The sequence below is a fragment of the Staurois parvus genome, unplaced genomic scaffold (assembly GCF_062004578.1).
Source record: "Staurois parvus isolate SC_StPar_1 unplaced genomic scaffold, SC_StPar_1.0 ptg001443l, whole genome shotgun sequence".
Taxonomy (NCBI): Eukaryota; Metazoa; Chordata; class Amphibia; order Anura; family Ranidae; genus Staurois; species Staurois parvus.
Genome location: NW_028319239.1, coordinates 122959 through 145000, shown reverse-complemented (window position 1 = coordinate 145000; position 22042 = coordinate 122959). Strand labels below are relative to the sequence as shown.

At 47.0% G+C, this 22042-nt stretch overlaps 1 protein-coding gene across 1 annotated transcript in view; it reads right to left on the bottom strand.

Moving 5' to 3' along the window:
• The window catches only part of ADAMTS7 (ADAM metallopeptidase with thrombospondin type 1 motif 7), a gene marked incomplete at its 5' end in the record, with an annotated part of 164896 nt that overhangs the window by 47851 nt on the left and 95003 nt on the right, over positions 1 to 22042 (bottom strand). The window contains 5 exons of the mRNA XM_089662222.1: positions 6465 to 6591; positions 6981 to 7122; positions 8961 to 9205; positions 13473 to 13593; positions 19418 to 19551. Coding sequence (XP_089518348.1) covers positions 6465 to 6591; positions 6981 to 7122; positions 8961 to 9205; positions 13473 to 13593; positions 19418 to 19551 — 769 coding nt within the window. The remainder of the gene's footprint in view (positions 1 to 6464; positions 6592 to 6980; positions 7123 to 8960; positions 9206 to 13472; positions 13594 to 19417; positions 19552 to 22042) is intronic.

Sequence of the window (22042 nt, the reverse complement as noted above, 5' to 3'; positions counted from 1 at the left end):
GCATGGTGGTTTTAAATCCTTTTCAAGAAAATAAAAATGAGTTTAACCTACCTAACTCATTTTTTTGAGCAATTTTAAACTAAGACACACCTCTGCTGCACAATTCGATTTACATGACGTGGCCTTGCCATCCACCCAATTGGAACATCTTCTAGACCAGGCGTCTCCAAACATTCTAGACAAAGGGCCAATTTACTGTCCTTCATACTTTAGGAGGGCCAGACTATGACCTTCGAGAGTAGAAAAGGTTGCGATGTCAGTGGAGCAAAAATAATGCCTGATCTTTGGTTTCAGTGACAGGAATTGTGCCCCATCAGCAGTGGCACTGAGCCCCATTGTTGGTTTCATTGGGAGAAATTGTGACCCATCGTTGGCGTCATTGGGAGCTATTGTGCCTCGTAATTGGTGTCATATGGAGGAATAGCATCCCATCATTTGTGTCAGTAGGGGAATTATGCCCCATCATTGGTGTCAGTGGGCCCCATTGTTGGTGCCATTGGGAGAAATTGTGCCCCATCGTTGGTGTCATTGGGAGAAATTGTGCCCCATCATTGGTGCCAGTGGGGGGAATTACGCCCCATTGTTGGTATCAGTGGATGAACTAGTGACCCAAAGACCAGATTAAAGCAAGCAAAGGGCCACATCTGGTCACTGGGCCACAGTTCGAGACCACTGTTCTAGACTAACATGATCATACTAAATTACTATCTCAGTGCTACTCCTTTCCATCCTTCTACGACCAGGATAGAGAAGGTTCAAACTGAGCTTTGGGAATGAGACAAATTCTTGTTTAGTTTAGGGGTGTATGAATAGGGTGTATTACTAACCACATCCTGGCCCCAGCAGGCTCCAGCACCATACACAAGCTCCAGGCAGGCTGTGAGCAGTCCCTTGGTGTCATCACATGCAGACGGGGCTATGGACTCTGCATTGCACGTGAGAAGCAGAGCAAGTGACCATGGCCCAAAGCTAATTAGATAGAATGCTACCGGGGGATCGGTTGCATGGAGCAGGGGCGGACTGACCATTCGAGCACTCGGGCACTGTCCGAAGGCCCGGGGTCAGTTGGGGGTCCCATGAAATGCCCCTGGTACCTTTTTTATAGGCTTTTTTGGGTGTGCTTTGAGTTTGGCAAGGACACAGGGGCCCCATGATACCCTATTGCCCGGGGGCCCCATGAGTTGTCAGTCCACCCCTGGCATGGAGTGATGAAGCCTGCCAAAGCCAAAAATTAGGTATTACACCTTATTCCAATCCTGACCCCCCCCCCCCCCCAGACTAAACAAGCATTTGCAGCGTGGGGTCCCCACTGCAATGGTAGACTTTGTCTCATTTCTGGAGTTCAACTGTAAAACGCAGTGTCAAACCATTATCCCGTCCATAGACAGGGAAGAACGGGATAATATCATTAGTGCACAAATGACTTCCCCAAGGATAAACTGACCCAACTGAAGTACCTACACAGGATTTAATATACCCCATAATGGTTGCACAGGATGGGAAGACCAACGCCATTGGCATTTATATCTTTTTCCAGCATGTTTTGAGGTTCATTTTGCGTTTTTAAACATGCGATTTTGATACATTTTTTACTCTTTTTTTTTTTGGGTAATAGGAAAGTATGACAGTACTTTTCATGGTACTCAGTTCTCTGGCACTCAGGTAGCATCAAAGTCACATCACGGTAGTGCAGGAACCTTTATGTGTCCAACGTTGCATGTTAGGGTTGGGGGTAAGGGCTAGGGTGACGGTAAATGTATGGTTGGGGTTAAGGGCTAGCGTGACGGTAAATGTAGGGTTGGAGTTAAGGGCTAGGGTGAGGGTAAATGTAGGGTTGGGGTTAAGGGCTAGGGTGAGGGTAAATGTAGGGTTGGAGTTAAGGGCTAGGGTGAGGGTAAATGTAGGGTTGGGGTTAAGGGCTAGGGTGAGGGTAAATGTAGGGTTAGAGTTAAGGGCTAGGGTGAGGGTAAATGTAGGGTTGGAGTTAAGGGCTAGGGTGAGGGTAAATGTAGGGTTGGGGTTAAGGGCTAGGGTGAGGGTAAATGTAGGGTTGGGGTTAAGGGCTAGGGTGAGGGTAAATGTAGGGTTGGGGTTAAGGGCTAGGGTGAGGGTAAATGTAGGGTTGGAGTTAAGGGCTAGGGTGAGGGTAAATGTAGGGTTGGGGTTAAGGGCTAGGGTGAGGGTAAATGTAGGGTTGGAGTTAAGGGCTAGGGTGAGGGAAAATTTAGGGTTGGGGTTAAGGGCTAGGGTGAGGGTAAATGTAGGGTTGGGGTTAAGGGCTAGGGTGAGGGTAAATGTAGGGTTGGGGTTAAGGGCTAGGGTGAGGGTAAATGTAGGGTTAGGGTTAAGGGCTAGGGTGAGGGTAAATGTAGGGTTAGGGTTAAGGGCTAGGGTGAGGGTAAATGTAGGGTTAGAGTTAAGGGCTAGGGTGAGGGTAAATGTAGGGTTGGGGTTAAGGGCTAGGGTGAGGGTAAATGTAGGGTTAGGGTTAAGGGCTAGGGTGAGGGTAAATGTAGGGTTAGAGTTAAGGGCTAGGGTGAGGGTAAATGTAGGGTTGGGGTTAAGGGCTAGGGTGAGGGTAAATGTAGGGTTGGGGTTAAGGGCTAGGGTGAGGGTAAATGTAGGGTTAGGGTTAAGGGCTAGGGTGAGGGTAAATGTAGGGTTAGAGTTAAGGGCTAGGGTGAGGGTAAATGTAGGGTTAGGGTTAAGGGCTAGGGTGAGGGTAAATGTAGGGTTGGGGTTAAGGGCTAGGGTGAGGGTAAATGTAGGGTTGGGGTTAAGGGCTAGGGTGAGGGTAAATGTAGGGTTAGAGTTAAGGGCTAGGGTGAGGGTAAATGTAGGGTTAGGGTTAAGGGCTAGGGTGAGGGTAAATGTAGGGTTGGGGTTAAGGGCTAGGGTAAATATAGGGTTGGGGTTAAGGGCTAGGGTGAGGGTAAATGTAGGGTTAGGGTTAAGGGCTAGGGTGAGGGTAAATGTAGGGTTGGGGTTAAGGGCTAGGGTGAGGGTAAATGTAGGGTTAGGGTTAAGGGCTAGGGTGAGGGTAAATGTAGGGTTGGGGTTAAGGGCTAGGGTGAGGGTAAATGTAGGGTTAGGGTTAAGGGCTAGGGTTAGGGTAAATATAGGGTAATGCAGGCCATAGACGGGTCAAAAATCGGCTGATTTTAGTGTATTGAAATCTGCTAGTCCATGTAACACTCCCCTCCCCCACCCAGGCTGACAATGCTGCTGCCTGCTATGCCTCCTGTGCTCCTTCATCAAGAGTGGGGGCGCTGTAACACAGGAGGTGTGTTACTGGTCAGATCAGTGGATGAAAACAGAGGGGGAAAAAAAAATAAAAATAAAAACAAATGCAGCCGCCACATCTAATGATTGGTAAACTGCGATATACTGCAGGACAGTTTTGGTTTGGGGTTTATTATCACTTTAAATGTGGCGGCTGCATTAGGTTTAATTTTTATAGGGTTTTTTTTTCCCTTCATTTTCACCTGGTGACCCCGGCAGAAGCAGACTTCCTGTCTTATGCCGGCCATAGACGGGTTGAAAATCGGCCTATTTTTCGGCTGGAAAAAAAAAATCGGCAGATTTTCGCACCGTTAGTGGGTTAATTGGTTGGCCATTTTTCGGGGTTTTGGCACATTTTTTTTATCGGTCAAGTTGGAAAATTCACAGCCGATTTTGACAATCGGCCAATTTTCCCGGTACTGATGGGCAAATCGGCCAATCGTTTTACCGATAAAAAATCTGTGCATGAGCCGTGACCTGCAAGAAGAAGAAAAAGAAGAAGAATAAGAAAAAAAATAATAAGAAGAAGAAAATGAAAAAGAAGAATTCCAGTCCGCTATTTTATTTTACATAAAAAAGTTTTGCGGTTGCAACAATGTATCTATTTGTATCGGAATAAAAACATCTATATCCGAAATGGATACAAATAAATACATTGTTGCAACCGCAAAACTTTTTTATGTAAAATATAATAGTGGAGCTCTCTGCAGGGACAGAAGTAATTATGGGGTTAAATGCCGGCCGTAGACAGAACGAAAATCGGCCGATTTTTTTACCAATGGTGGTAACGTCGGCCGATCGAATTTTATTTTTTTTTATAAAACGCGACCGTTTTTCGACCCGTCTATGGCCTGCATTACTGTTAAATGTTAAGGTTAGTGTTAGGGTAGCCCTACATCCTAACCCTCCATGTAACCTAACCTTAGCCCTTAACCCTAAGCCTAACGTGTGACTTTGGACACATAAAGGTTCCTGCACTTCTTTGATGCTACTTTGACGCCACTTGACTGCTAGAGGCACACAAAGTACATAAAAAACGCAACAATTATGTTTTTGGTGGAGGTCCACTGAAGGATATTACATGCAAAACACAATCTGTTGCAGGAGAAAAAAGTCCCTGACCCTTTCCAAAAAACACACTGGCTCAAAACGCACAGATGTGAACTAGATCCATAGGAAACCATGTTAAATGGACTGTAGTGCATTTCTGCATAAAAAAAAAAAAGTAAAAAAATGCATAGGTGTGAACCAGGTCTAAAGATCTAGTACGTGGGCATCTCCAAAGTCTTCTGTCTCAGCTCTACACCCAGTACTTTATGGGGTTGGATCAGCTGATATTTAGCAGAAATTACGGTGGTTGGTTGCTCACTACAAATACACTATATTACCAAAAGTATTGGTCGGCCGGCCTTTGCACACACATGACCTTATTGGCCCCCCAGTCTTAGTCCGTAGGGTTCAATATTGAGTTGGCCCCGCCCTTTGCACACACATGACCTTTATTGGCCCCCCAGTCTTAGTCTGTAGGGTTCAATATTGAGTTGGCCCCACCATTCCCACACACATGACCTTTAATGGCCCCCCCAATCTTAGTCCGTAGGGTTCAATATTGAGTTGGCCCCGCCCTTTGCAGCTATAACAGCTTCAACTCTTCTGGGAAGGCCGTCCACAAGGTTTAGGAGGGTGTCTATGGGAAGGTTGGACCATTCTTCCAGAAGCACATTTGTCAGGTCAGGCACTGATGTCGGGGGAGGAGGCCTGACTCGCAGTCTCCGCTCTAATTCATCCCAAAGGTGTTCTATGGGGTTGAGGTCAGGACTCTGTGCAGGACAGTCAAGTTCCTCCACCCCAAACTGGCTCCTCCATGTCTTTATGGACCTTGCTTTGTGCACTGGGGGGCAGTCATGTTGGAACAGGAAGGGGCCATCCCCAAACTCCTCCCACAAAATTGGGAGCATGAAATTGTCCAAAATGTTTTGGTATGCTGACACCTTATGAGTTCCCTTCACTGGAACTAGGGGGCCAAGCCCAACCCCTGAAAAACAACCTCACACCACAATCCCCCTCCACCAAACTTTGCACTTGGCACAATGCAGTCAGGCAAGTACCGTTCTCCTGGCAACCGTCAAACCCAGACACGTTCATCGGATTGCCAGACAGAGAAGCATGATTGGTCACTCCATAGAACACATCTCCACTGCTCCAGAGTCCAGTGGCGGCGTGCTTTACACCACGGCATTCAACGCTTTGCATTGCACTTGGTGATGGAAGGCTTGGATGCAGCTGCTCGGCCATGGAAACCCATTCCATGAAGCTCTCTACGCACTGTTGTTGGGCTCATCTGAAGGCCACACCAAGTTTGGAGGTCTTTAGCTATTGACTCTGCAGACAGTTGGCGACTTCTGCGCACTGTGCGCTTCAGCATGCGCTGACCCCGCCCTGTCATGTGACGTGGCCTACCACTTGGTGGCTGAGTGGCTGTTGTTCCCAGTGGCTTCCACTTTGTTATAATCCCACTAACAGTTGAGCGTGGAATATTTAGTAGCCAGGAAATGTCACGGATGGACTTATTGCCCAGGTGGCCACCTATCACGGGACCACGCTTGGAGTCACTGAGCTACTGAGAGCGACCCATTCTTTCACCAATGTTTGTAGAAGCCGTCTGCATGCCTAGGGGATGACTGTATATATCTGTGGTCATGGAGGGGATTGGAACACCTGAATCACATGATTTGGAGGGGATTGGAACACCTGAATCACATGATTTGGAGGGGATTGGAACACCTGAATCACATGATTTGGAGGGGTGTCCCAATACTTCTGGCAATATAGTGTAGGTCCCCTATATGCACCACGTACTCAGCAGCCTGGCAGCCTGAGGCTAGGTGGTCTCATGAAAACTGGAGGGTCCCGCCTGGCAACTAAATGAGGGAATTGGAACACCTCAATCACATGATTTAGATGGCGGGGCCAATACTTTTGTATCATAGTGTACTTTGGCATGTAGTAAACATGGAATCATATAGCAACCCTTCAACTGCCAGGAGCCAAATCTATTGGCAACGAAAGCTCCCCATTCTGAGCCAACCTTACAGATGTTGATGCCACAAAACCTTGGCATTTGCACCTCTTTGTGTAGAAAACTCATGCAAGGAAGAAGTAAAAATATAGATTTTTCCCACCTTGGAGGGCATGGCTCCTCGTTGCAGCTCCGTTGTCTGTCATCAGGCCGTACCAGTGAATCGCAATATCTTTCTTCCACAAGACCAGCCACTTTTTCCACACAATGCACCAGCTGCCTCTGCACCCCTAACACAGATACGGCAGGTAAGTGTCACTTCAGTAACAATGCCACGTTGGTATACATGGGTGTCTATGTAACACTTGAGGTCCATTACTGTCCGGGTCTTTTTAATAAAGCCTAAAAGAGTTTCACATAGTGTGTAATCCTTTCTCTGCAGTGCCTGGGCAGTACTTCTACTGTGTACAAGGGCAATGCGGGACACTGGGTGATGCAAGAACACAGAACATGTGCCATTCACTTGCCTCACCCTGGATCTGACCTGAACTCTGTACACAGAAGGAGCACCGTCCAAGTCTATACAGCTGACTCAATGAGTTGACCTAAGCTAGCCTTGGTGTTCACGGACCTCAGGATTCCTCAGATGTTCTGTTATGTTGTATTGCTGTCATCTCACCAGTGCCACACGTGGCCGAGCACTCCGACCACGCTCCGTATCTCCAGGAGAACTCCGGCGGCTGGACCTCATTGCCGTTGTCTAGGTCTCTTCTCACCGTATACTGGTATCGCACTCCGGGATTCTTCTCCTGGAACAGAAGCTGAATGCACAAACCTCGGTCAGTTTTGTTGGATCGTTCTGCGGTGTTCCTTTTTTTAGGGAGTAATAAAGTCTAATTTATTGGGCTACTTTAACCCCTCGCCTACCGGGAACTTTCGCCCCCGTCCTGCCTAGGCCAATTTTCAGCGCTGTCGCACTTTGAATGACGATTGCGCGGTCATGCAACACTATACCCAAATACCTTACTAACCACTCCGTTTCCGCCAGCCCCCCCCTGCCAATCCCTCCACTGGCTTCCGATTGCCCAACGAACAAAATTAAAATGCTAAAATTGATGTACAACGCTGTTCATAATACTGCCCCAAACTACATCACCGATCTTGTATCCAAATACCACCCAAAACGTACTCTCCGCTCCTCACAAGACCTCCTTCTCTCTAGTTCCCTGGTCTCCTCCTCCCATGCCTGTCTCCAGGACTTCTCCAGGGTGTCACCCATCCTCTGGAACTCCCTACCCCAATCCATTAGACTATCGCCTACTCTCCTCACCTTTAGGCACACCCTGAAAGCCCATCTCTTCAGGGAAGTCTACCCCGCCCTCAGCTAATTGCCGATCTCTTCCACTCCTCCTACCACTCCATCACCCACATCCACTTCCTCCTGTACCTCTATCCCCTCCCTCCTAGATTGTAAGCTCCAAGGAGCAGGGCCCTCGAACCCCTCGTATATTGTTACTGCACTGTCTCGTGTATTGTCTCCCATTATAATGTACAGCGCTGAGCAAACTGTTGGCACTTTATAAATACTGTATAATAATAATAATAATACCCAAATTACATTTTTAGCATTTTTTTTTGAGACAGATAGAGCTTTCTTTTGGTGGCATTTAATCACCTCGGGGTTTTTTATTTTTTGATAAACAAACCAAAAACAACTGAAAACTTTTGAAAAAACAAGTTTTTTTCTTAGTTTCTGTTATAAAATTTTGTAAACGAGCAATTCTTCTCCTTCTCTGATGTGTGCTAATGAGGCTAGTCTCCTATGTGATAGCGTATGAGTGGCAGGTCCTATGTGTAGGGGGGAGGGGGTGGGGGAGCAGTGTGTGCAAGGAGAGGGCAAGAGAGGAGCAGTGTATACACTCAGACTCCCCTCACTGGCTGCCCATATATGCCACTGCCAGTTTCCCTTCACTATAGCTCCAAGAAGGAGCTGTCATTCTTCCTGCCGCTAAAGGAAACACTAAGGGGCGGGATCACTGGGTAATGTCATTGGGTGACCCCGCCCCTACCGCTAAATGTCACCCCCCAGTTTTTAAATGCAATTGGCTATAGCTCCAAGAAGGAGCTATCATTCTTCCTGTCGCTAAAGGAAACACTAAGGGGCGGGGTCACAGGGTAATGTCATTGGGTAACCCCGCCCCCCTATTTAATTTAGCGGTGGGGAGAGTGACAGCTCCTTCTTGGAGCTATAGCCAATTGCATTTAAAAACATGTGACATTTAGTGGTAGCGCACTGTATACTCTGTTCCTCTTCTGCCTTTCTCGGCCGCCACCCCCCCCCCCACCACATCTGCAGTACACACAGCCCCCTATTGGCACCTGTATCGGCTAAAATGTTCCTATCGGCAAAATGTTTAAATATGTGATCTTCTGGGTCCCTTCCCCTCTGCTCACTGACCATAGGGGGCATTTGCTCACCACTGCCGCCATTCACAGAATCCCTTGTATTTCGTTCAATGAATACAAGGCATTCTCTGATTGGACAAGGTGGAGAGGAGGGGGGCAGTGATGATTTCCGATAGAATGCATTGTATGTTTTATTACCACGATGGAATCTCTAATGGAATGCAATTAAGATTTTCAATGAAAATGTGATTACCTGTATCCACACCGGCTCGTAGGTTGGTCCGGGCGCGGTCAGGTTCTCCAGATTCCCCGTGCGGGTGTAGGTGAATGTTGTGCCCGCTGCTTGGTAATCCCCATTCCACTGAATAGTCCATTTGCCATTCAAGAAATACTTCTCTGGGTCTTCGCTGCGGAGAGCTAAAAAGTTTCCGGCCTCCGCCACTTCTTCAATCCGAATCTCGTGAGCGCCGGGCGGAATGAGGCCGATGTCCACATAGCCTGCAAGAAACGCACACGGATCGCTAGTTACTAAAACCAGAGGGTGCGCAATCTAGTGCAGCTCTGCAGGAAACCACAGGGCCCCATACAGCCAAGCTGACAGCCCCCCTCCCCCTACACACTGCTTACTATGCTTCAGTTATGAATGAACCCAGCTAATGATCAGTACCAATCACTCATTGTGTTCATTCAGAGAAGGAAGGAGCTGGTAAATGTGACATATTTACCAGACCCATAACCCACTCTCCATCCTGAAAGATCCTATTGTGTGCTGGCAGCTGCCAGGGGGAAGGAAAGGAGGGAAGCTGGAAGCACTACAGGGGTGGGGGCGCATGGTTGGTGGGCAGCAGGAGGAAACCTATGGTGCACAGGGAGGGTGATGGTTTGGGGGGGGGGGTTTACCATTACTGGAACCGATCCCCTGTATGGCTCTCTCTGCAGCAGCTAAAAGCCAGCGGGAGTGAGATGAGAAGAAGCCGGCTTTCATATATATGTGATTTTGTGCACCCGAGCCATCCTGTAGCCGTATTTCGGCTATAGGGCAGCGCAGAAGCAGTTAATTCCTATGATCATCTGCCCCATCTAGTGGCCATAATGCTGTATTTTCCTGATTCATGCTATTCTTATGAATTAAGAACATCTGACAGCCTTGTAACACTGGATTTTGCTCTGCTCTGCAGAAAACCAATGATCATGCAGTTTCACAGGACAAACAGCTCTGTAAATTTTTTTTATAAATACACCCTTAACCTCTTCACGTCGGCCGCACACAAATGTGCGGCCTCCTGGCGTCTAGGCCTAGACAGCGAGCGGCTGCACATTTGCGTTCTATTAAAAAAGGACATATGTGAGCGCGCGCCCTGAGCGCTCCCAGCACACATGTCTGGTACTCACGGAAAGGTCCCGGTCTCCTCTTTTCGATCGGGACCTTTCCCGATCATGTGACCGCCATGACGGCGCGTCATGGCGGTCACATGACCCTAAACCCCGCCCCACTTCCCGGCTTCTGGAACCCTTAAAGGGCTGGGAAGCGCTGGCGTGAAAGGGGTTAAAGTAGAACTACAGACAAAACTTTTTGTTTTCCTTTTGGATAGAATAAGGGAGGGTTATAACCTCTGGCAGATTTGTATTCACTATCTGTCTTCCACTGGGGAGATTTACCTTCACTTCCTGTCCCATAGCCAAACAGGAAGTGAGAGGAAATTCCTGCAAAATTAAGGGAATCCCTTGGGGACCCCCCACATCACCAGAACTAGTGTCCCTATTGGAAGATTTCTCCTCCATTACTTTTCTGGGGGAACCCCAAAATTTTAGATTTTCGTGATGATAATGGGGAAACAGGACAAATAGAGAGGGTGGCACAGACAGCAATAGAAACCCAATAGGAGGTCTAATCCCACTCCGCTCCATCCAAAACTAAAAAACAAAAAAAAAAAAGGTTTCCCTTAAGTTAGACTTTAAGGACTTGTTTTCACTGACACTGCCCTCTGTAATCAATGGTGGGTCGCTCTTCAGAGGGTGATTACAAGGCATTGAGGTGTTAGTATTGAGAGCCAGCCACAGGGGTGGATTCCCCATCATGTGACCACTGTGATAGCCACTCATAGTGGTCATGTGATCGGGCAGTCTATCATGCCCGCTGGCAGGGGCGGACTGACCATTTGGAAACTCGGGCACTGCCCGAGGGCCCGGGGTCAGTAGGGGGCCCCATGAGATGCCCCTGGTACCTTTTTCATAGGCTTTTTTGAGTTTGGGCAAAGACACAGGGGCCCCATGATCCCCTATTGCCCGGGAGGCCCCATGAGTTGTCAGTCTGCCCCTGCCCCCTGGGCGTAAAGACCCAGTAAAGGGACGCCAAGACTAAGCAGTTTGGGGTTATTAAACCATGAGGACATAAGAGTTGCAGTGGCGTCCCTAGGCAGGTGCAGGGGGGTGCGCGCCGCACGGGGTGACACCTACCGCACGGGGTGACACCGGGCCCACTGCACGAAAAGGTAAGTTGTAAAGCAAGCCAACAATCCCCACAAGATGGATCGGATCTGCGGATTGAGCATAATGGATCAGAGGATTGGGGAGGATAATAGATCGGACTCTGATCCATTATGCTCAATCAGCAGATCCCATCCATCCTGCGGGGATGGTCGGCATGCAACCTATACGGGGTGACACCGGACCCGCTCCACGAAAAGGTAAGTTGTAAAGCAAGCCGTCAATCCCCGCAGGATGGATGGGATCTGTGGATTGGGGAGGATAATAGATCGGAGTCCGATCCATTATCCTCAATCCGCAGATCTGATCCATCCTGCTGGGAACGTCAGAGGGGTTGTCACCAAGTGTTATCGCACCGGGTGACACCAAGCCTAGGGACGCCTCTGGTGAGAGGCGCCTATAAGCAGTTCATGGGAGAGCACACAGCTGCGTATCTTAGTTTTGACAGCTTTGATGAAATTCCTATCTCTGGCAAAGGCCAAGAATTTAATTTAGAAAAGGCAGAAGTGGAGAAAAGCTGATTCTGGGCTGTTTTTGCCAACTCGCTCTATGACCCGATTGTACTTGTGACCATATTTGTCTAGGCTGGACTGTCCACATAAACAATCTTCTACAAAGTCCACCCCCCCCCCCCAGTACACAGATGCACTGATGACATACAGTGCCTTGAAAAAGTCTTCATACCCCTTGAGATTTTCCACATTTTGTCACGTTACAACCAAAAATATCAATGTATTTTATTGGGATTTGATGTGATAGACCAACACAAAGTGGAAGGAAAATGAGAAATGGTTTTCAACATTTTTTACAAATAAATATTTGAAAAGTGTGACGTGCATTTGTATTCAGCCCCCTTTACTCTGATACCCCTAACTAAAATCTAGTGGAACCAATTGCCTTCAGAAGTGACCTAATTAGTAAATAGTAAATAGAGTCCCCCTGTGTGTCATGTGATCTCAGTATAAATCCAGCTGTTCTGTGAAGCCCTCAGAGGTTTGTTAGAGAACATTAGTGAACAAACAGCATCATGAAGGCCAAGGAACACACCAGAAAGGTCAGGGATAAAGTTGTGGAGAAGTTCACAGCAGGGTTAGGTTATGAAAAAATACCCCAAGCTTTGACCATCTCACGGAGCACTGTTCAATCCATCCTCCGAAAATGGGAAGAGTACGGCACAATTGCCAACCTACTAAGACATGGCCGTCCACCTAAACTGACCGGCCGGGCAAGGAGAGCATTTATCAGAGAAGCAGCCAAGAGGCTCATGGGAACTCTGGAGGAGCTGCTGAGATCCACAGCTCAGGGGGGGAATCTGTCCACAGGACAACTATTAGTTGTACTCCACAAATCTGGCCTTTATGGAAGAGTGACAAGAAGAAATCAATTGTTGAAAGAAAGCCATAAGAAGTCCCATTTGCAGTTTGCGAGAAGCCATGTGGGGGACACAGCAAACACGTGGAAGAAGGGGCTCTGGTCAGAGGAGACCAAAATGGAACTTTCTGGTCTAAAAGCAAAACGCTATGTGTGCCGGAAAACTAACACTGCACATCACCCTGAACACACCATCCCCACCGTGAAACATGATGGTGGCAGCATCACGTGGTGGGGATGCTTTTCTTCAGGAGGGACAGGGAAGTCGGTCAGAGTTGATGGGAAGGATTGATGGAGCCAAATACAGGGCAATCTTAGAAGGAAACCTGCTAGAGTCTGCAAAAGACTTGAGACTAGGGCAGAGGTTCACCTTCCAGCAGGATAACGAAACATCCAGCCACAGCTACAATGGAATGGTTCAGATCAAAGCATCTTCATGTGTTAGAATGGCCCAGTCACAGTCCAGACCCAAATCCAATGGAGAATCTGTGGCCAGACCTGAAAATTGCTGTTCCCAGACGCTCTCCATCCAATCTGACAGCTTGAGTGATTCTGCAAAGAAGAATGGGCAGAAATGTCCCTCTCCAGATGTGCAAAGAGACATCCCCAAAAAGACTCGCAGCTGGAATTGCAGCCAAAGTTGGTCTTACAAAGTATTGACTCCGGGGGGGGGGGGGGGGGGGGGGGCGAATACAAATGCTTTTGATTTCACTCTGAATAAATCTTCCTTTAAATATATATGGATTGGTCCCAGTTTCCTGAGTTTAGCTATGCAGATTTGGCCATCCCTACTGTTGATCCCTGACCCCAAGCCCTAAAACCTATTTCCCAGCTGGACTGGACTTAATGCTCAAGGCCTTACACTAGAGCAAACCCCAAAATATTACAAATATATATTGGAACTCACCAAGTCCTTCGCTGTCGTCAAACGTCTTGTGCACAGTATGACATGTAGAAGAGTCACCATGACAAACACCACAGCGATCCTCCACAGCATTGGAGTCAATCTCGTAGTCACAGCCAATGTTCTGTTTTGAAAGATCATATTATTGAGTATTGTTTGTTATTGCTCAAAAACAACCTGAAATAATGCAGAATTACTATTTTAGAATGGCACAGAAGAGGTCTCAGTAGCAGGACTACTTTTAGCATGGAGTTTGGGGGGTTGGCATAGGAGCAGGGGCGGACTGACCATTTGGAAACTCGGGCACTGCCCGAGGGCCGGGGTCAGTAGGGGGCCCCATGAGATGCCCCTGGTACTTTTCATAGGCTTTTTTGAATTTTGGCATGGGTACAGGGGCCCCATGATTCCTTATTGCCTGGGGGCCCCATGAGGTATTAGTCTGCCCCTGCATAGGAGGACCTCTACTAATTCTGTATTTTGAGTCCCATCATATGCACTTATAGCACCCTCTAGGTGTAGTGTAGGCTGAAAGGTAAATTTAGTTGGCTCAACCGTAACCCAGAGGAGCAGGGGTTGATTATTTAGGGCTGCTCAGTGTCTCACAGGCTGCTGCTCTGATTGCCCCCCCCCCCCCACCATCTTCTAGAGGATTCTAGATGTATAGTGGAAGGAAGGACAGAGTATGCAGCCTAAATATTTATGGGACTTCAGCCAATCCCTGGGCAGGTGTACCCAGTAGGTGGTTGGAGAGTCCTTAAATAGACTGAGGCAGCAGCTGAAGTGTTCCTGGGTCCGGTCCTGCTGGAGGAGACCCTTGGGCAAGAGCTCTGCTCCTGGGGCAGGAGTGCTAGAGAAGTCCCTAAGAAGACATCAAGGTCCCATTTAGGCTTAGATGGGGGGCCTATTTGCAAACTTAAGTCCTGGAGTCAAGTTGGTTCTAGGGAAGCTTACTGGAGAATACCAGGAGCAAGTCGGTGGGAGAGAATCCAGTTGTCCTATGGTGGTGTGACTCTACTTCTCCCCCATGGATAAGAGCCTGATGGATATCAGCAGCAGGCAACCGATGATCCTGTAGTTGTGTGGGTTAATGACCCCAGTACTGAGAGTCAGTGACTGCATGTAGCTTTTTAGTCTCCGGGAGGATTACTAGTCACTGTCAGCATGCAGATTCTGTGGGGACATTTTTTGGTACAGTTCATCAAGATAGACAAGGATTCCTCAAGGTTGTTCCTCTTCTTCAGTTTTGAGGTAGCCCATTCTCCCTCACCCTAACCAAACGCCCAACCCAAAAAAACCCTCTACGGTTCTTTGGAGCCAGTTGAAGAGTGAAGAATATATTGTGTGCCTGGCCGTGTGTGCGCTAAGTTGGGAAATAGCACTAAGTTCACCAGCGGCTCCTTAGTGGGTGCGCTACACATTTATACTTGGTTATTAGGCAAAACAATACGCATGTAGTACCTTGTTGTAGATTGCCTTTCCAGGTTGAGCAATCATCCTTAGTTTGGTGTCTAGGGGTCTCCCTGTTTTAGAAAGCACAATATAAATGGGAGTGTGGAGAGGAGTTAGCAGTTGGTGGTGGTGGAGTAGTGGAGAGCAGACAGCGAGGACAGGTGTTCCTGATATAGGCCCTCAAGAGAATCCTTGTGCCTCACCAGCAGAAACCATGTAATATACCGAACCACAGCCTTCCCTTCTGGTAGATGCCAGAACCCTTCCACCACTGAATGAGCCAGACCAGGGTAGCTGGAGGTATATTAAAGACTGTTGCAAAGTGGACATTTATACAACTAATCGAAAAGTTCAACTAAGTTATGCTGTACTCTTTCTAGGTTGAGCAATCGTCCTTAGTTTGGTGTCTAGGGGTCTCCCTGTTTTAGTAAGCACAATATAAATGGGAGTGCGGAGAGGAGTTAGCAGTTGGTGGTGGTGGAGTAGTGGAGAGCAGACAGCGAGGACAGGTATTCCTGATATAGGCCCTCAAGAGATTCCTTGAACCTCAACAGCAGAAACCATGTAGTATACCGAACCACAACCTTCCCTTCTGGTAGATACCAGAACCCTTCCACCACTGAATGGGCCAGACCAGGGTAGCTGGAGGTATATTAAAGACTGTTGCAGAGTGGACATTTATACAACTAATCGAAAAGTTCAACTAAGTTATGCTGTACTCTTCATGTATCCATGAAGCCTTACATATCCATGGAGCAATTTCTTCACTTTCTCAGTCAACATTGACTATGTTCAAGCCTTAAGCTGCTAGCATTAGTAAATGGATAGGAAAGTATATTATATTTACTTCTTTTAAACTTTTATTTTTTACATTTCTTCAGTTATGTTTTGGTTTCTGACCTAGGCAAATGATACCATACATCCCAGGAGTCTTTAGGAGGGGAGCAGGGGTTTTCTCAGCACCCTCCTGCCTGCATGCCTGAGGGCAGATGGATTCCAGGAAGTAAAGGCTGCCCTTCTTACTTAGGATGGCCACAGCCAGAAATGCTAGGGGGGGAGGGGTTCAAAGTGATTTCTCTGCAAAATAAAGCATGGAGACATGGATGGATGGATGGATGGATGGATGGATGGGGGAGTTTACTTTGAATATTAAAAATTAATAAAATAGCATTTTTGATTTGTGGTGCTCAGATGTAGTGTAGTTCTGCTTTAAGGTGGGTTAGCTATACCTGGGGAACCCAGTGTGGAACGTGGCTCAATGAGCAGGGGTGGCGCCCTAATGAATTGGGTCAGCCAGGGTCTTGGTGGATATACACTATATATTGCCAAAAGTATTAGAACAACTGCCTTTACACACACATGAAATTTGATGGCCCCCAGTGTTAGTCCGTAGAGTTCAATATTGAGTTGGCCCCGCCCTTTACAGCTATAACAGCTTCAACTCTTCTGGGAAGGCCGTCCACAAGGTTTAGTAATGTGTCTATGGGAAGGTTTGACCATTCTTCCAGAAGCACATTTGTGAGGTCAGGCACTGATGTCAGAAGAGAAGGCCTGGCCTCAACCCCTTTAAAACAACCCCACACCATAATCCCCCCTCCACCAAACTTTACCCTTAGCACAATCCAATCAGGCAAGTACCATTCTCCTGACAACCACCAAACCCAAACACATCCACTGGACTGCCAGACTGAGAAACGTGATTGGTCCCTCCAGAGAACATATCTACATGGCGAGTCCAGTAGTGGCGTGCTTTACACCACGGCATCTGAAGCTTTGCATTGCACTTGGTGATGTAAGGCTGTGATGCAGCTGCTCGGCCATGGAAACCCATTCCATGAAGCTCTCTACGCACTGTTGTTGTGCTAATCTGAAGGCCACACCAAGTTCGGAGGTCTTTAGCTATTGATTCTGCGACAGTTGGTGACTTCTGTGCACTGTGCACTTCAGCATGCACTGACCCCATTTTGTCATGTGACGTGGCCTACCACTTGGTGGCTGAGTTGCTGTTGCTCCCAGTTGCTTCCACTTTGTTATAATCCCACTAACAGTTGAGCGTGGAATATTTAGTAGCCAGGAAATGTCACGGATGGACTTATTGCACAGGTGGCAACCTATCTACTGAGCTCCTGAGAGCGACTCATTCTTTCACAAATGTTTGTAGAAGCAGTCTGCATGCCTAGGTACTTGATTTTATACACCTGTTGCCATGGAGGGGATTGGAACACCTGAATCACATGATTTGGATACTGTATAATAATAATAATTTGGAGGGGTGTCCCAATACTTCTGGCAATATAGTGTAGGTCCCCTATCTGCACCGTGTACTCAATAGCCTGGCGGCCTGAGGCTAGGTGGTTGGCAGAAAACTGGAGGGTCCTGGCAACTAAATTAATTTAGACCCTGTTAGCTATATGTATCTAGCAGACCAATGGTTCCCTGGTCCTCAGAAAACTGGAGGGCCCAGGCTGGCAACCAAATGAATTTAGACCCTGTTAGCTATGTGTATGTAGAAGACCGGGGGTTCCCTGATCTCCAAAAAACTGGAGGGCCCAGCTGGCAACCAAATGAATTTAGACCCTGTTAGCTATGTGTATCTAGCAGACCATGGTTCCTTGATAGCCCCGTAGATTTTAATTGGTATGGTATTGGTCTTAAGTCCCCAGCAAAGACGTTCCTCACTGTGTTGCTATGGCTACTTTAGTGATGTTTATAGCATAAATATATGCTATAAATACATGCTAAAATTATAAGTAATTTGCACGCACTGCATTCTTGTTTAGAAAATCACATAATATACTATACAGGTTTGTATGCTTCCTTGCTTTACTGCAGAGGGACTTTAAAAGATTCAAAGCTAAATACTAATGTACCTCCCTAGCGGGGGAGCTGGATTTATCAGCAGGCTGCTAGGGGCTCTACATTCATTTTCTAAGAAAATGCCACGATTTATGATACATTTAAAGGGTCAGTCTTCCTACAATTGATATTCCAGATTTTGATACATGCTGGAAAGGTAAACCACTTAGCAGTTTCTTATACTTCTTGGGAACTCTGTTGGTTAGACCATTGCACTTGGGTTTTCGGGTCTGTATATTTGCCATAGCTGGTAAAAGGGGTTATGGATTTTTAATGCACATTATATAATGGAGAGTGCATCAGTAGGCATTGAAAAACGGAAATGTAACAACCTACAACAATTCCCAGGTCAGTATGAACATTTGGGGGATCTCACTGTTGGAATCCTCAGGACATATATGATGCCAGGGGCTGACTTAGCCCATCATGCTACAAGTATAAATCAAATATTAATTTTTAGTTAATGGACCCTTTAATAAGCATCATACAGTTGCTTCCCAATCCAACAAAGAGACATCCAGTAAACAGACATCCCCACCCAGCAAAGTGACATCCCCATATATTCAGCAAAGAAACATGCCAATATATTCAGTAAAGAGACATTCCAATCTAGCAAAGAGACATCCCCGTCCAGCAAAAAGACATCCCCCTATAATCAGCAAAGAGACATGCCCATATATTCAGTAAAGAGACAGCCCAATCTAGCAAAGAGACATCCCCATCCAGCAAAGAGGCATCCCCATATATTTAGTAAAGAGACAGCCCAATCCAGCAGAGGCATCCCCACCCAGCAAAGAGATATCCCCATATATTCAGCAAAGAGACATCCCTATCCAGCAAAGAGACATCCCAATCCAGCAAACAGAAAGCCCCATACAGAAAAGATACATCCCAATCCAGAAGAGACATCCCCATATAGCAAAGAGACAGACCAATCCAGCAAAGTGACAGTCACAGCACAGGCCCACATCCACATGTAGCCCCTCAGCATCCGTATAATTCCAGTCTGCAGGAATGTCAGCTAAGCTCAAAGTTACAGAAATTGTGCAGAAGCACCTGAAGCACCTACATTTAATGGGTAGGCCGGTGCTCAAATGCCTCCCCTTCCCTCTTCACCATCAGCGCCACCAACCAAACTCCAAATCGATCCCGGCTGTCAATGACTGATCATGCCAGAGCGACTCTTCCTCTCAGATACACACTATAGGTTGGACGTTCTGCTCTCCATGTTTCTCCTCCAGCCTGGTCTGAATGAACTACACCCTACCACCAGTCACGTGACTACCGATGCCCAACCCACCTGCCAGCCAAGAACCCTAAGCAAGCTGTAGGTGAGAGGAGTCTGTCTGTTGAGTTGAGTTCTCCCCTCTTGTTACTGAAACAAAACAGCTGGGCAGGCAGCTCGGGACGACTGGGCAGCCCGGCCCATCTGGATGCACAGGCTCCCTATATATGTATGGGTGATACCCCCAATGGTGGCCCTGGTAAATAGCCAGTACTAGTGTTGGTATAAATATATGACTCTTCAGCAACTGCATCTTGTTGCTGACAACATTGAACTTCCCTTGTTACATTTTATTGGCCATGGTGGTAGGATCCATTAAATTCTTGACATCTCACCAATATCACACGACATATCCTACCTTACATATTCCATTGATGCACATATCTCGGCTTGCGTTTCTCTGAAAACATGGGGTTCCGTCGATCACAGCGTCTCGTAGCTTCTCTGTAATGTACTCTGTGTTTGACTGGCAGTGAAGCTCACATGGATTAACTGCAAGAAACCAGGAATGTAGAACAGATATCAGTGCAGAGGCAAGTTGCAAACCTGTTTTCATAAACAGTAACCCCCCTGCACACTAGGTGTTTAGCCCCGGTGCATGGGGCATTGGTCTTTAGGTGTGGGCGAAGGGCACAAGTGCACCATCCAGCCCCTCTGCCGACTGTCAAACCCTTGGAGAGCCTGGCAGCTGCTGCGGCAGGATGGAGATGAGCGGTACACCTAGCGGTATAGTATATATGTTTAGGGCAGTATGTGCCCAGAACACAGACTTCTTGCATTCCGGTTATTTATCCTTGGGTGCATACTGTCCTAAACCTAGGTGCTGCTAGATGCCCCATCCAACTACAGTAGCTATAAAGCTCTCAAAAAGTCTCACAGGTGACTGGCAGTGGGGCTGGATGGTGCACTTGTGCCCTTCACCTGAAGCTAAATGCCACAGCCCCTTGCCCCGGGGCTAACCACCCAGTGTGCATGCAGCCTAACATGGATGCACCACATACCACTGACCAATGAGACGTCACGTACTGTAATTTCCATGCATGGTGTAATGGTGTGGAGAGAGATCCTTCCATAAGCATCTCATGATAACTGAAGCAGAGGACCTTGATTGATGATTCTGCTGACAGTAAAATGAACAACCCATTCCCCCTTTCATTCAATAACCTTGCAGTGGCTGATTCTTGGGTTTAATTCTCACCAATAGCATTGGTTTATGGAGTTTTTAGGTTCTTCCTCTAGGATTATGGGTCTAGTCTACCCAAGACACCAAAGAACACACTTGGTTAAAGAAATGGATAGCGTTAGGAAAGGTTAAACCCAGGGGTGGACTGACAACTCATGGGGCCCCCGGGCAATAGGGGATCATGGGGCCCCTGTGTCCTTGCCCAAACTCAGAAAAGCCTATGGAAAAGGCACCAGGGGCATCTCATGGGACCTCCTACTGACCCCAGACCCTCCGGCAGTGCCCGAGTTTCCAAATGGTCAGTCCGCCCCTGGTTAAACCCCTTTGTGAGGATATTTTTTTTGCCATGTCCTGGTGGGGAGATTTCTGTTTACTTCCTATTCCCATTGACACAACAGAAAGTGAGAGGATATCTCTCTAATGTGAGAAAAAAATTAATCTTTCTCGACTGTTTTACCCCAGAGGAGCCCTTGAAATAATTCTCAGGTTTGAAGGAAAGCCTGCAAAGATGAGTTGATGGAGTGGCGTAACTAGAACTTTCAGGGCCCTGGTGCAAGCAACCATGAAGGGCCCCACTGGCCAGGACCCTTCCTCTACCTTGAAGAAAAACAAGCAGATGCTTTAACTTCTGTGCTGGATGATGGACTCCACAGTGACTGTAACCATACATAGGTTGCCTATGGAATGCATGCCTTGCTGCCCTCAACTGACCAGGGGAATCCAAATGAACTGCATGCAAAAAGACAAACAGAGGGCGCACGGGCCTAGTGCAGTACCTTAAAAAATTGGTTCATTGTATAAAAAGTGATATACCCACAAAGGAATAAAAATCAAAGGCACATCATAGGAAATACAGCATGGTCCAATCTCCCTGGAAGGTGTCTTGTAGGGGACTATAGACCTCCAAATGGTTGACGCGTTTCAAGGCAACGCCTCTTCCTCAGAGCCGATAGAGGAAGCCTATAGAGGCTCTGAGGAAGAGGCGAGGAAGAATATATTTAAAAAAAAATATTTCTAAAAATATATTTTTTGAAAATTACATAGTTACATAGTTAGTCTGGCTGAGAAAAGACAAAAATCCATCCAGTTCAACCATAGAAAAAAAAAAAAAAGTTATAATCCTACACCCACAGCTGATCCAGAAGGCAAAAAAACCCAGCAAAGCACGATCCAATTTACTCCTGCGGGGGAAACAAATTCCTTCCTGATCTCCTGAGAGGCAATCAGATATTCCCTGCATCAACTTTACCTATAAATGTTATATCCAGTTATATTCTGTGTATCCAAGAAAGAATCCAGGACTTTCCTACAGCAATCCACTGAGCTGGCCACAACCAACTCTTGAGGGAGTCTATTCCACATTCTCACAGCTCTTACTGTGAAGAAACCTTTCTGTGTTTGGAGATTAAATTTATTTTCCTCCAGATGTAAAAAGTGTCCCTTTGTCCAATGTGATGACCTCAGGGTGACTAACTCTACACCGAGTTCACTATATGAACCACTCATGTATTTATACATGGAGATCATATCCCCCCTTATGTATTATACATGGAGATCATATCCCCCCCCCTTATGTATTATACATGGAGATCATATCCCCCTTATGTATTATACATGGAGACCATATCCCCCATTATGTATTATACATGGAGATCATATCCCCCTTATGTATTATATATGGAGATCATACCCCCCTTATGTATTATACATGGTGATCATATCCCCCTTATGTATTATACATGGAGATCATATCCCCCCTTATGTATTATACATGGAGATCATATCCCCCCTTATGTATTA